Source organism: Beauveria bassiana (genome assembly GCF_000280675.1).
Source record: "Beauveria bassiana ARSEF 2860 unplaced genomic scaffold BBA_S00040, whole genome shotgun sequence".
Classification (NCBI taxonomy): Eukaryota; Fungi; Ascomycota; class Sordariomycetes; order Hypocreales; family Cordycipitaceae; genus Beauveria; species Beauveria bassiana.
In genome coordinates, this window is record NW_007930875.1 from 159,432 (window position 1) to 173,482 (window position 14,051).

At 52.9% G+C, this 14,051-nt stretch overlaps 4 protein-coding genes across 4 annotated transcripts; 2 read left to right on the forward strand and 2 right to left on the reverse strand.

Moving 5' to 3' along the window:
* Window positions 1-99: 99 nt before the first annotated feature.
* On the forward strand, window positions 100-1,701 carry BBA_08821 (SET domain-containing protein; the record flags this gene model as incomplete). The annotated part of the gene is made up of 3 exons (XM_008603918.1): window positions 100-197; window positions 310-577; window positions 661-1,701. The coding sequence occupies 3 exons, from the start codon at window positions 100-102 to the stop codon at window positions 1,699-1,701; spliced, it is 1,407 nt and encodes a 468-aa protein (XP_008602140.1).
* Window positions 1,702-2,052: 351 nt separating this feature from the next.
* Window positions 2,053-3,541, reverse strand: BBA_08822 (RRM domain-containing protein; the record flags this gene model as incomplete). The annotated part of the gene is made up of 3 exons (XM_008603919.1): window positions 2,053-2,216; window positions 2,498-3,084; window positions 3,135-3,541. The coding sequence occupies 3 exons, from the start codon at window positions 3,539-3,541 to the stop codon at window positions 2,053-2,055; spliced, it is 1,158 nt and encodes a 385-aa protein (XP_008602141.1).
* Window positions 3,542-3,990: 449 nt separating this feature from the next.
* On the reverse strand, window positions 3,991-6,658 carry BBA_08823 (WD domain-containing protein; the record flags this gene model as incomplete). Its single annotated transcript, XM_008603920.1, has 6 exons — window positions 3,991-4,234; window positions 4,461-4,605; window positions 4,662-5,793; window positions 5,843-6,183; window positions 6,244-6,432; window positions 6,490-6,658. The coding sequence occupies 6 exons, from the start codon at window positions 6,656-6,658 to the stop codon at window positions 3,991-3,993; spliced, it is 2,220 nt and encodes a 739-aa protein (XP_008602142.1).
* Window positions 6,659-11,811: 5,153 nt separating this feature from the next.
* On the forward strand, window positions 11,812-13,443 carry BBA_08824 (transmembrane protein PFT27; the record flags this gene model as incomplete). The annotated part of the gene is made up of 2 exons (XM_008603921.1): window positions 11,812-12,432; window positions 12,487-13,443. The coding sequence occupies 2 exons, from the start codon at window positions 11,812-11,814 to the stop codon at window positions 13,441-13,443; spliced, it is 1,578 nt and encodes a 525-aa protein (XP_008602143.1).
* Between the last annotated feature and the right edge of the window lie 608 nt (window positions 13,444-14,051).

Sequence of the window (14,051 nt, forward strand, 5' to 3'; positions counted from 1 at the left end):
CTGCTGCCCGCATGCAGTGAAATATATTCCACAGCGGCAAACAAGTGAAACATAGCCCACTGAATTACAGTACATCTTTCTTGCAAGTCCCCATCAGGTATGACTGCAATCGCGGGCAGTAACTCGCAGTCTGCAACGGCTGGCCATCCCACAATCACAACCCTAACCCTGACCCAGTACTCATCAGAAATCGTACTGTGAGTGATTGAGTTAACTTTTAAGCTCGAAAAGATGCTGATAAATACGCAGAAAATATTTCGCCTTTGTATTTACTTGTTTTAATTCACTCACATTTGTGTCATCACACAGACAACTCGATGGTTTTGCCGCGTCCTTCACTCACTCAGTTGCGGTTCCACTCATGAGAGCAGAAAGGCGTGCTCGAGACTCACACCTCGAAAAAGCCCATGACAAAAATTTGACAAACCAACACATCATACGCCACATTGATCCAATGGAGGCTGACATTGAAAACCTGCTGGTCTGGGCAAAGTCGCAAGGCATCGAGATCAACGGCTGCTCCCCAAAACAGCTACACGGCCGCGGCGTCGGCATCGTCGCCACCCGTGCCCTAGAAGTAAGAAACCCTTCATCGGCCGTTCTCGGCAACCTCTCACAACTCAAAGACCCATGCTCACCTTCACACACTATTTTTCCCAGGCCAACCATGTCATCTTACGCGTGCCCACCGCCACGCTACGCTCCCTCGCCAACACGCCTCGCGCCATCACCGCGCGCCTCCCCGGCGCCAGCGTGCACGCCCTCCTCGCCGTCTCGCTCTGCCTCGACCTCGCCTCTCCCTCCCTCGCCGCCTGGCGCGCCGTCTTTCCCTCGCGCGCCGACATTCGCGCCGCGCTACCGCTCTGCTGGCCGTCAGAGCTCCGCGCACTGCTGCCGCCCTCGGCCTCTGCGCGTCTCGCGCGGCAGAGCGCCGCCTTTCACCGAGACTGGGCGAGCGTCGAGGCGGCGGCCTACGACAGCGCAGCGCTGACCAAGGACGAATTTCTGTACGCGTGGCTGCTGGTCAACACGCGCTCCTTTTACCACGCGACGCGTTTCACGGCCAAGCGGCCCAAGGAGGACCACATGGTTCTGCAGCCCGTTGCCGACCTCTTCAACCACGCGGGGGACGCCCCCGGCGGCGCCTTTTGCGTCGGCTCCTTTGACGACGCCGCCTTTACCGTGACGACGCGCGCCGCGCACGCGCCCGGCGACGAGCTCTTTATCCAGTACGGCCCGCACGGCAACGACTTTTTGCTCGTCGAGTACGGCTTCACGCTGCCGTCGCCGCTCAACGACGCCTGGGACGAGACCAGCCTCGACCCGTACCTGTGTCCCGCGCTGGCCGCCGCGGGACACAGGACGGTGCTCGAGGAGGCCGGGTTCTGGGGCCAGTACATGCTGGATCGAGAGACGGCGTGCTACCGGACCCATGTGGCGCTGCGCGCGCTGTGTCTGACGCCGCTGCAGTGGCGCGCCGTGCTCGACGGCGAGCGCGACGAGGACAGGGACCGGGCGCGGGTCGAGGCCGCTCTGGTGGCTGTCGTGCTGCGGCCGGCCGAGGAGGATGCGGCCGCGCACATCAGGGACGTGGACGAGGCGACGGCGGGCGAGGCGCTGTCGCGGCAAGCCCTGCGGGATCGGTGGGTGCAGATCATGGAGCTGCTTGTCGGGATGAGGCAAAAATTAGAGTCTCAGTAGTTTTTTTTTTCGTAGAATGGATTGACCTATCTGAAGGAACCAATGTAAATACATTGACAACTTGGCTGCCCCCTAAGAAAAGGGACACTGTACATGGAACTGCAATAAAAAAAACATATTCTTTAGCCAGGGTTCACTTTGAGAGATGCTGCGTTTGCTGTTATTGTACACTTTGTCTCATCCGAATCAAAAAGAAAGATAAAATCACAAAACTCCGTTTCCCCTGTTTATCCCGGTTTTCCTCACTAGCCACTGCCAGTGCGCCTCAAGTCTTTTCAATTTGATCAATAGCGCAATCCCAAAACGAGTCTTCCCAAACCCCATCGCGCAGACGAAACCGCCGGACCAGGCTTACTCAGGTCGTGGCCGCTTGGCGCCGTGAGGGTTGCCCCAGTCGCCACTGCCACCGCCTCCGCCACCCTGGTTTTGTCCAAAGTTAAAGTTGCCGGGGTTGAAACCTGGGTTCATGCCTTGACACAAGCTGGTTAGCGGAACTGGTCCTCGATAGTTTCGAGCTGTGATGGGAAGTGTGTGTTGGGCGCCGCGGTGCGATTGTACACGCCGTCTGAGCTACTACTACTGCAGCTGCTCTACAGACTGTGACTGCACTGCAGTTCCGGTATGCGCTTGTAGTAGAGCGCGCCGGGCTCGAACTCGTGAAACGCTCTGCCTCTGCTGTGCGTATGTGGGTAACGGCCGCTTGACCGTGAGGGAGGAAATGTAATTGCAGTGCGAAAATGTCGGCCGAGCGCTCATATAGCGTCGTTGGAAGCCTCGAAAGACTGAGTGCTCATACCTTGCATGCCGGGATTCATCATGCCCATGCCCATTGCCCCCATATTCCCCATGTTGCCCATGTTGCCCATGTTGCTCATCATACCCATCGGCATACCCATCGGGTTCATGGCGCCCATGCCAGGATTCATGCCCATCATAGTTCCACCACGACCGCCGCGCATGTTGCCGCCGCCGCGCATACCGCCCATCATGCCGCCTCGATTGCCAAAGTTGTTAAAGTTGCCGGCACCCATGGGGTTGCTGTAGCCGCCACCGCCCATGTTGTTATAACCCACGTTGTTGTAGTTGCGGTTGTAGTTGTTTTGGCCCATATTTCCACGATTGTTAAAGTTTCCACGCCCGCGATAGTTGCCGACGAAGCCTCCGCGATCGTTGTTGTATGCGCCCTGCGGCCCTCTTAACTGCTGATCCTTACCTCTGGCGGGCGCATCTTTCGGAAGAGTTTTAAAAGGGTTGACGTTGGGGTTCCAGTACATAACCGTAAGCTTCTTCGGCGCGCCTTGTGCTTCCTCCGAGACGAGCTTGTCCAAGTGGTGCTTGGTTGCTGTCGCTGCCTGACGAGTGTTGAATTCGACATAGACTTGTCTGTGTCCATGTTAGTAGAGCGACCCGCGCACGATACACCCCGTACTAACCCCTTGCTCTTGCCGTTGATCTTGTGCTCGCTGAAAGTGAGATCTTTAATCTCGTTTTCGACCTCTGCGCCCCGCGCCCATCCTCGAATATCGTCATCAGTAGTCCACCAATTCACTTCGGAAATCATAATGGCAGTCGTGGCCGCCGAGTCGACCGGCCTTCCGTCATCATCTTGCTTGCGCTTTGTTCCTTGCTGCGATGTTTGGTCGTCGTAGTTTTGGCTACCCTCGTCCTCCATCGCATCGTCTCCACCGTGATTGCCGCCGTTGTGTCCGTCGTGGTTATTGTTGTCATGATGTTCTGTTTGCCCTTCACTTTGCTGTTCTTGCTTTTTTTGACCTTGATCCTGTTGATCATTGCCTTCGTCCCCGTAGAAGTCGATTTCGAAATCAGCTTCCTCTGACATCTTGAAAGAGCGCTGCTGGGCGCAAACGTCTTGAGGTTTATGAAACCAGAGCTGCAGAGAGAATGTTAAAGAATGTTATTAATGTATTCGAGATACAAAGCAGCGGCATCCTGGGCTCGCTCCGTCGTAAACACCATTCAACCCCCACGGGCAGGTAAAAACCGATGGCTAAGCAATGACGTCCGCAAAACATGGGAGGATGACAGTGAATAACTGGAAACAATGCTAGTACGTACAGTCCCAAGAAGATTTCAGATGAAAAGCGGACAGTGTAACACACGGCAAGACCTCCTCGGTGCCGCACGAAACGATGATGCTCTGTGCCTCAATCGATTCCAGCCCTGATGGCAGCTTTTCTTGCCAAGGCAAACGCGGGCTCGATACAGATAGTGCGGTCGGATAGACCAGCCGATGGGAACAAGGAAAAAAAAAAACAACAACGCCTCCTGTCAGACACCACCAAACTTGTTATAACGTTCCGTGACCGTTGGGCAGCGTGCGTCGTCAATTTCCGTTGGGCCGATACGGGTAAAATCACCTGTCGTGTCCCGGTCGGCTTGCGGTGTCGCGTTATCGGGCGTCGAGCGCACAACGTTTCGGGGTGAGATTTGCGTCCGTAAGTGATGGTCGTGTTCCACGCCAATGTTTCGCTGTTGTCTGGATTCGAATCTGTCAGGCTCAGCTCTGGCAAATCTGATGAAAGTTGAAAGCTTGAGCAAAGCTGAGGCTCCCTAGCTAGTTGACAGGTGCACGAGCCACACGGGTGGAGCATTGATTATCCGCCTAACTGAGGTACGGCGCGATACGGCGATGCAATTGTCAATATTTTCTTCTTGGCTTTTTTGGCACATATTTGCATCTATTTACTTTGATTCGAACAAATTTACTCCACGCATTATCTACTCATACACTTTAGTACTCCGATGGGTAGTAGCTGGGGTTACTTCGAAGCATGTCATCCACGCTCTGCCCCATCTGCGGCTCTCCCTCGTCTTCATCAGCGTCGTTGAAAGAGTGTATCGTACATGTGCCTCGAGCCATGCTATAGCCATTCCATGCCGACGCTATATGATGTCAGAAATGTGTACGAAAAGCAGGCATTCAATTGTTATGAGCTTACCAACTATGACAGGCGCGTTGGGGTTCCAGCTAGCGTCACGAACACAGGTACTCCAGCCACCCGGCTCATCAAAATATAAGCGGGTGCGGCGGTCAAGACGTCGCGTGCCGCTGGTGGCTTCCTTGACATCGATGATGCGCGCAATGGTAGCGTCCATGTTATAAACGTATACCTTGCCGTCGGCGCTACCAGAGTATACGTAGCGAGAATTGGTGGCTGACGGCGGCGAAAAGTGGCATCGGATGAGGGTGCGCAGCACCTTATGGCCGCGAAACGTCACCAACGAGTTGTCGTGGGGGTGCACATCCCAGTCACTCTCGTCGTACATTTCGTTTCTATAGTCAAAGCCGCTGGAGTGAGAGTAGCGAGTGCGGCCCATCTCGTGGAAGCGGGCGGTGGACATGGCCATGCGCAGGTCCCAAAGTTTCATGCTCTGGTCTTTTCCGTTGCTTAGAATATAGCGTCCGTCGCCTTTGCTATCTATGTAGGTCAAGCCCTCAATGTGGCCGAGAAAGGCGCCGACCTCGCGGCCGTCGCCCATGCTTCTTCGATCCCAAACTTTGATTGTGGCATCGTCGGATCCCGAGTAGAGAATATGGGGAGACAACTTATCAGCAAAGCAAACGGCATTGACGTCATCCTCGTGACCTTCGACATGATGAAGCACTTGGCGGGACTCGATATCGTAAACAACCAGTGAGTGCGCATTTGTGCCGGCGACTAGTTCTCTGCCATCGCCGGAAAATCGAATGGACCAGATGCCGAAACCGCCCCGACGCATACCCCAGCCAGTTGCGCCGTTGCGCCGGGCGCCCTCTGACAGGTTCAGGGCATAGGGGTCGCCGCGATCGGACGGATCTGTGGGAGCGATACATACAAGACTATCGATCGAGGTGTAGGCGAGCCATTTGTTGTCCGGGCTCAGCGAAGCGTCGGTCAGCGTCCACTGGCCGCCGGGGTACTGGACCGTCTTGTAATGTTTCCATCTGTATGGATTCGACGTGTCATACATTCGGACTCTGAAGTCCTGGCAGACGGAGAAGAAGAAGTTGCCGTCGTCTGAAAATTGGCCCGAGTAGATAGGGTCATCGTAATGTATGATTTGCTCAACTTTGGTGGATGGGATGAGCGACTGGCGTTTGTTAGCGAAGATGTCGAACGTATAAAATTGCCACCCTTACTTGTGCTATTAGGTCAAGATTGCGTATGCGTTGTCGTTTGTCACCAATGCCGAGTTCTCTCTCGAGCATGCGTCTTGCTATTCTCTTGGCGGTACCCTGGCGGATGGCTTCGCTGCTGGAGCCAAAAGTGCCGGACTGCATCAGTTTTCTGCCCTCATCGCTGGGCACTTTGGGGAAACGATTGGGATCTTTGGCTGGGCGAGGGCGGCGTCTGCCCCACTGACCAAAGATGCTTTCGAGATCGTCCTCATCGTCCTCATCCATGAGGCCGTGGCCGAGTTGGCCGTTTCTGAGTAATGCCAAAACTTGGGCTCTTGTGACGAGACCAGTTCGAGCGCCAGCTGGTTTAGATCAGCTCTGGATCGGGATTATGAAAGGAGACGATAATTGAGAATGTATACCTCGTAATAGCCCTAGAATGCGAAGAGCAGACGCGTTGCCTTCCTCGGCAGCTGTGTGTTGCGCGTCTTCCTCTTCATCATCGACTTCTTCCTCGTCGTCATCCTCGTCATCCTCTTCGTCGTCAATATCAATCTCCTCGTCATAATTGTTGCCGAAAATGACTTGGAAATGAGTATTTCTGGGGTCATCTGTCGAGAGGGTATGAGAATACGACACATCCCACGAGCATCTGTGCGGTGACATACCTTCCGAGTCGTTCTCTTCCTGCTCGTCGGGGGCATCCTCATAATCCTCATCCTCCTCATCATCGACATCGTCGTTGACACTAAAGTACCAGGTATTACCCCCCTCGGACCCAGATGCATTCTGGTCGCCGGTCGAGGCCTGCTCCGGACCTGGGTGGTGCGAGGCCATGGCGGTGGGGGCTATAACTGTGTCCTGCCGCAGCCGGGATACTGGTGGCAAAAGCGCTGCGAGAGACCGAATGGAACAAAACGTCCCTGATAATGATGATATGAGCAGAATGCAGCTCTGATGCGTCGCTCTGAGAAGTTCAAGCAACGATGAAAGAAGCACGGTGGCTCGTCGGCTTTAGTCTGGCCTTGTTACCAGTTCGTGACTGAGTGACGACATGCGGAGATAACGACCTTGCCTTAAAGCTCCGGCCGAGTTCCAGGCCTTTTCACTGTGAACACTGACCATGGTTTCGGTTCCGGTTAGCGCCTGCAGTGAAAAAATTTGGTGGCAAACGACCGCCTCTAGCGCTCTTCGGGGCACTTGACCGCTGGGAGAGGCCGTGGCTTCAGCGCTTGCACCGCTGTAAGGCGCGCCTGGGCTTGGACACGCATCTCACCAGCACAGCCTGGACGCTGGTAATGCAACTGACAAGGATTCTTCATGACTGAATATTTGAACGCAGTATTCCGTAAACCCGATGTAGCTCTGCTGGAGTCAGACATAGTCTAGATCGAATGGCGTCTCTAGGCGCTGAGGCTTGGTAGATGAATACAGTCTCCTACATATTCGAGCTAATCAGCAACGACATCCGTTACCTAATCTATGCAGCTTCTGATGTCTAGCATTATCTGATAGATTTATTTGTGTATTTAATCGATCAAGAAAGCCCGAATATGAACATGCAGTGTGTTGCCAAAGGCCATCCAATAAGTCCGCACATGATATCAAACATAAATGCCAGGCAGAAACACGTTTCTACAGTAGAAGAGGTCTTCCCGTATGATCCAACATGAATGAATGAGGACTTGAAGAAATCAGCATATACACTCGCCAGCATGCAGACATATAGCTTACGGTTCATCTTCCCTACCATTCACCACTAGATTTGCAGCGAGCGTAGCCAGACTCTGCTCGGTAGCACGCGCCCCCGGTACAAGTGTGTGTCCAAATCCACTTGCGAGTTGGGCGATTGCAGCGTATGACGAAGGTTTTGGCTTCGTCACAAAATGTGTACTCCTTGTTGGCGTTGGGGTCACACGAGTCACCCACCACATTGGCAGCAAGCGCCGCAGGAACCATGAGAAGTATCGCGGTGGCAGCGATCAAGCTGAAGAATTTCATCTTGTGTGTGTTTATTTGTTTCTGCTCGTGATTAAAGACCATGGCTCAAAGTGCGGGAAACTACATCTTTTATACTTGTACGGGCACCATGCATCTGCTGCATCTCTGGCTGTTCCGGTAGGCGACATCACGCAGGGTCTCGGATCCTCTCTTGAAAACGAGGGTAACAGAAAGTTGCCACTCGTGCCTAGAGGCTCACCATATCGGAGCCATTTTGCAGCTTCCCCTCACCAGAAAGCCAATCAAGGCTGCATGAATGCAGGCTTCTGTTAGTATCTTATTATCGATGAGACAAATAGCGCCCGCCGTATGGGAGTCAGGCTCTATTTCATTGTCAATGCCGTGAAATAACTGACGCCACGTGTACATCGTCCCGAGTAGCTCGTCTTGTGAAATGGTTGCTTGGCGCATCAATATGAGTTTGCTTTCGACTGCAAACTTGTTTCCATGTATGTATCTGCGATATCGGATCCAGCCTCGTTTGCAGCACTAAATACTGCCATAGAGAATGATGATAGCGATGCCGTCACGACTGTAAATGCTGGCCCAGCTTCATTCGGGCTTGTGCGCTTTTGCTCAACTGGCCCTGGTGCAAGAAAATGGGCCGACTGGCAAACACTTCGGATATGCAAGCATCTAACGAGGCTGTCACTATGCCTTGACATCCTCTTGTCACAGTAGGCTTACAGAGGTGGAGCAATAAATACCGGATGACGATCCTTGCCAGCGCTTCAAAGACCCGGCACAGCGGAGCCGGCCGGCTCGTGTCCGACCCCAGCTTCAACCTGATGCAGATACGTACATGATCAGCAACCCAACTACCAACTCCTTGAATCTCGGGCTAGTGTCTGCTCCAGTGTATCGCGAGTCGCGGAGTTGTTCAGCAGAAGCCTACGACTCACATCGTGCCTAGCCGTGTACGTCGAGAACCGGTGATGGCGGCTACTCAACGGTCGCTATCGGCTCAAAACATCATCTGGACTGGCGGCTGTCATGTTCAGACATTGACTATGTCTTGCAGATAGCCATACTTCCAAACATCGCCTTACATTTGTGCGGAATTGTAAGGCAGCAGCTTCGGCACAGCAACGCTGCTTCGTCATAAGTTCCCAGGACCTACCAGCCAAAATACTCAGGCAATAACACACGCATATATTATGTATCATCTCTTTTTGCCTCTTTATACAATTAGTGCGCTCTCATCAACGATACCGGCGGGACGTGTCTTGGGGCCTGACCGTAAAGACACTCGTAGTCGCTAGGTTCTTCCCAGTACGGGCATCTACATACATGATGCCTTGCCGCTGCAAAATTGCTTCATCGATTTGAATGTCATGAGCTTTTTGTGCAGATGCCGCAAGACTCTTGCGCAAAGTCGACTTCTAGAGTGCGACGGGACTCAGCGGCGGTGGTATCATTGTGAGAGGCGCCTCTGGACCAACCTTTTTGATCAGATTCACGAGGCGCGTCCGGCTCTGACACACCTCGCCGCGGGATACGATGCCAGCGGTGTGATGGAGTAGAAGTTGCTTCGAAGACGCGAAGGCCACCAGAGGCGAAACCGTCTCTGCGTTACACTACCGGAGGACCGCTAGAGGAATGGGGTCCAAGAGCTTTGAGAACCACTAGGATTGCGTTCTTTTTCAGCGTTCGATGACATTGCTCAAAGATGATGTATAAAAGGCTGATGTAATTTGCAAAGTGTCTGACGAGTACGGGCCACTCCAACTCTCCCGACTCTAGTATGATGGTCGTTGTATCTACTAAGGGGAGCCTGGCTGGGACAAAGCGATATTTAGTAAGTCCAAAGGAATACTTGTAATGCGCGACGAGGAATTTGAATCGCAAAATGTCTTTTCTGAACACGCTGCGTCCGAGGGCGAATCATGGACCGGTGCTAGTACCTGATGCCTATTCGTGCGTGGACTGGGCAGCGAATCGTGGTAGTGTGATATATGATGCGAAAGCCGCGCTTCGCGCACAGCAATAGAAACTAACGTCAGAAGACAGTGAATTACCGTCTTTCGAACGTTTGTCTTGCCATTGCTACTGTCCTTGGGGGATGTCTATGTTGCTAGGCTAGTTTTAGCAACGTTGAAGGGCAGCCCGATGTAACGATCTACATGTGGCCAGCGAACGGCAGCGTCAGGTCAGGCCCCGGTAGATGTCTTGCGCAAACCATGTGTAAATGAGTGTAATGGAGATGGAAGCTGCATATCTTATCATAGAGTCCAATTGACAAATTGACGAGTCAACTTTGCTTTGTTGCTTTGCGGCCGATGGCGGCCCAGGCCGCTACAGCAGCTGCTAGCGGCCCATCGAGGAGCTAGATCAGACGTTTGTATATTTGCACACGAGACATTGTCGAGATAGTACGCTTCTATTGAAACAGGCAGTAATCCCTGAATTTTGTCAATATGTCGTTGAATGTCGGTGTGCGCTACTGTCAGCGTGAAGAGATTCGGCGCTTGAGAAACTGGTCTGCAGCCCAGTTTTGATCGACCGGCTACTTAATAAGGAGTGTAGATCCGTCGTTTTTGGCATTTCGACACACGCCCTTATTCTTACAATTCATGCAAGGGAAGTCGGAAAAAGGGATGGTAATCTGCTCTACGCCAAAGTGCAATAGCAGGATGAGATGAACTCTCGACAAGTTGATGCAGAAAACCCCACCTACCAGCTGCAATTGTCACTGCAAATGATTGTATCCCCGTTTTGTTGAGTAATAGTATCTAGAGCCGTGCTCATATATATCACGACGGTGAGTGCGGCGAGGAGCGGAGCAGGCGGGCCGGCAATCGTGACCCTGGACGATGTACGCCACTCAACATGACAGGAATGGCAGCTCGGGATGAAATCGCAAACCCAAACCATGGCGGCTCGAACAACTATCATCAGTGCGCTGGCGAATGGCATGACGCGGCCCCATGGTTGCAGGTGTGGCGTCGGTGTGCGGCTTGTCGGACACATCAGTGCGCTCCACACGATGAGGCCAGAGCGAGTATGACAGGGACTAGCGACGGAAAAGAGACAAGGGTAGCAATGGATATTGTAGAAAACATTTCGGATGGGCTTAGAAGTATTTGAAAGGAATCTCACGTTCCGTGTTTGACGAAAGTTGTCACCCGTTGCCGTAGATGAGGGAGCAAAAGGGGGTTCATTGCATGCCAGGAAAACCCGAGAGGGCCCGAGCCAGTACCTTTTGCTTGGGTGGTGATGGTGGATTTACAGTGGGCTTTAGGGAACACACACTTAAATTGCTGGGCCGCGGCAGTGCAAAAAGCCCTGAGGAGCCCCTATATTTGCTCAAAGTATACCCTGCATTTTCCACATTCTCCTGTGCCTAGATATGTCTGTATTTTTAGAAAGTTTCTGCATTTTTTCCATTTGCATTCCTACAGGCAGAACAATCCATGCAATTCGAAACATTCCCCGTCTTTCTCTTAAGACCACCCCTGTAATATCCATAGTCTTGTTACCTTCCCCTGAAGCTGCCCTGAAGCAGCCCTGCAGCCCCCTTTTAGCCTGCAACGCCAGTTCTGCGCTAACTCCCCCAGAAGGTTGACGCTCCGCTGACCTGGAAAAAAAAAACCACCATCATCGATCCGTTCCTCCACGCGAACTTTCTTTTGCCTGCCTCATCCCTCCATATCCTTGCTCTCCTTCGACGGCCGTTGTTTTCCCATCTCACCATCTATTCTCTCGGATCTCAGCGACCTTTGTTCCTCCAAGTCTACTCATTACTTACTGCTGCACCCCCACAGCTCATCCGTCCCTGGCTGCGCCTTGTTGCGCAAAGACGCAAACGCGGCTCCCAACGATTCCATCTCACAACTGCGGGCAACCCCAACCTTCTTTGTCATCCGAAGACGCAAGCCTCGACTTCGAACAACGACGTGATACAGAGTCTGCAATAAGCACAGTAAATTTGGCATCAACACACTGCGATCGACTTGTCGATCTCGCTGTCCGCAGCCTCACCCGACGCGATGCGCTTCCCTCCCAACTCGTCGCCTCTTTTGTTGCTGGCCCTGCCCGCACTCGTCGGCGCCCTCAAGGACCCCTCAGCTGCTGCTTCTGTCGCCGCCATCGATGACGCTGCTGCTCTCGTCGCCAGTGACGATGCCACGGCGCCCAAAGGTCGAACCGGCCTGCCCACCAAAGACGCCCCTGTCGACGGTCGCGATGGCAAGCCTCACCAGGGCCCTTTTGTCGAGACAGACGGCACAACTAGCAAGGGAAGCACCGATACCAAGTCATCAGCTGCCACCGTAGAGAACAAGGGCAGTCCTGAAGACCTCATCATTGTCGATGGCAAGAGAATTCCCAAATCCAATGACGGCATCATGTTTGACAAGAACCGCGAAAAGGCCAAGGAGGGCACTACCGGCACCACAGGCGGTGTCTCTGAGAAAGACAAGGCTCGCAAGGCGCAAGAAGGCAAGACGGGAGAAAAGCTCGTCACCCAGCCAGAGTCTCCCAAGGAGAAGCTCCCTCTACCTCACAGCGAAGAAGAAAAGTTAAACGAGGGCAAGGAAAGGCCCAAGACCAAGCCACTAGATAAGGAAGCCATCAGAGATGGTGACAACGGTGGCTATGCCGGACTTGACGTGAGCGTTCAAAGTCAAATAAAATACTTGCTTTTCGCATGCTAATGTGTCTAGAAACCCGACGACCTTGGCGAAAGAACGCGCGAACAACCTCCCGTTCCACAATCAGTCGACAAGGACCATCTTGAAATTCACAACCCTACCACGACTACTACAAAATCACCGAAGACGGCTCTCGCCGACGGCGACGAGGGCATCATTCAACCCTTTCATTCTTTTGTCCTCTCACTCACTATGATTCTCGTTTCCGAAGTTGGTGACAAGACGTTCCTCGTCGCCGCCTTGATGGCCATGAAGCACGACAGATTGGTCGTCTTCTCTGCCGCCTTTGGCGCCTTGCTCGTCATGACGTTTCTTTCCGCCATTCTCGGCCACGCCGTACCTACTCTCATTCCCAAGCGACTTACCAGTCTCCTCGCCGCCGGCCTCTTCTTTGTCTTTGGTGCTAAGCTTTTGCGCGAGGGCATGCAGATGGATCCACACGAAGGTGTCGGCGCCGAAATGCACGAAGTTGAGCAGGAACTTGCAGCCAAGGAAAAGGAGTTTGGCCGTGATGGCAACGACGCCCTTTCCGCTGATGCTCTCGAGATGGGTCTCAACGGCCGTGGCTCACGATCCAAGACCCGCCTCGGCTCTCCTCCTCGCTCTCCGTCCCAATCACCCTCCCGCGACCCTTCACGAAAATCGGGTTCGGTGAACGGCTTTCTGTACGGTGCCAGCAACCTCTGTGGCTTGCTCATTAGCCCTGTCTGGGTGCAGACCTTTGTCATGACATTTCTCGGCGAATGGGGCGACCGCAGCCAGATTGCCACGATTGCCATGGCCGCCGGCCAAGACTATTGGTGGGTGACTTTGGGTGCTACATTTGGCCACGCCATCTGCACCGGTGTCGCTGTTATCGGAGGGCGGGCCATTGCTGGCCGTGTCAGCATGAAGGTCGTGACTGTTGGTGGCGCTGTCGCTTTCCTTGCCTTTGGTCTCATCTACTTTGTCGAATCATTTTACGCATAAAGTGCACTCTCATGGATATGATGGATCACGGCCTCCTCTTTTTCATGCGACGCCACCGCTTTTACTCTCTCTTATCGGTCCCCGAAGCTCGCCTATTCCTTACACTCGGCATCACTTATACATTTTAAACACCGACATTTCATGTCTTTTTCTTTTTTCACAGCTTCAAGCCATTGCTCCTTGACGGAGACTATACGTCAACTTTGTAATAATTGTTGTATGATAATTGGGAGTGGGATGGATTGGCTACCAAAACACAGGATGATGGGGCAATTTATTTGGCGTCGTCGGTGGTCTTGTTACGCTTGCTCGACAACCAGGCTAGCAACGAACAAGAACTGCGCAAAAACAACTTGTATTAGACTTTGATAAGCGCTACTAATAAAACTACTTGTGCGCAACGATAAAACAAGCTCAATTTATCAGTATATTTAAAAAACAAAAAAGTCTATTGACTACATTAAGTAGTAGTGCGAGTCGACGACGAGTCCCGTAACATGCAGGTCGAGTTTTGGCCATTGTACCAAGTAGCTCACTAGTTTACCAGTAATTACACCAAGTTCCTTGTTTTTCGGAATCAGCTATAGTTATTTTTGGGTATCCGCTTG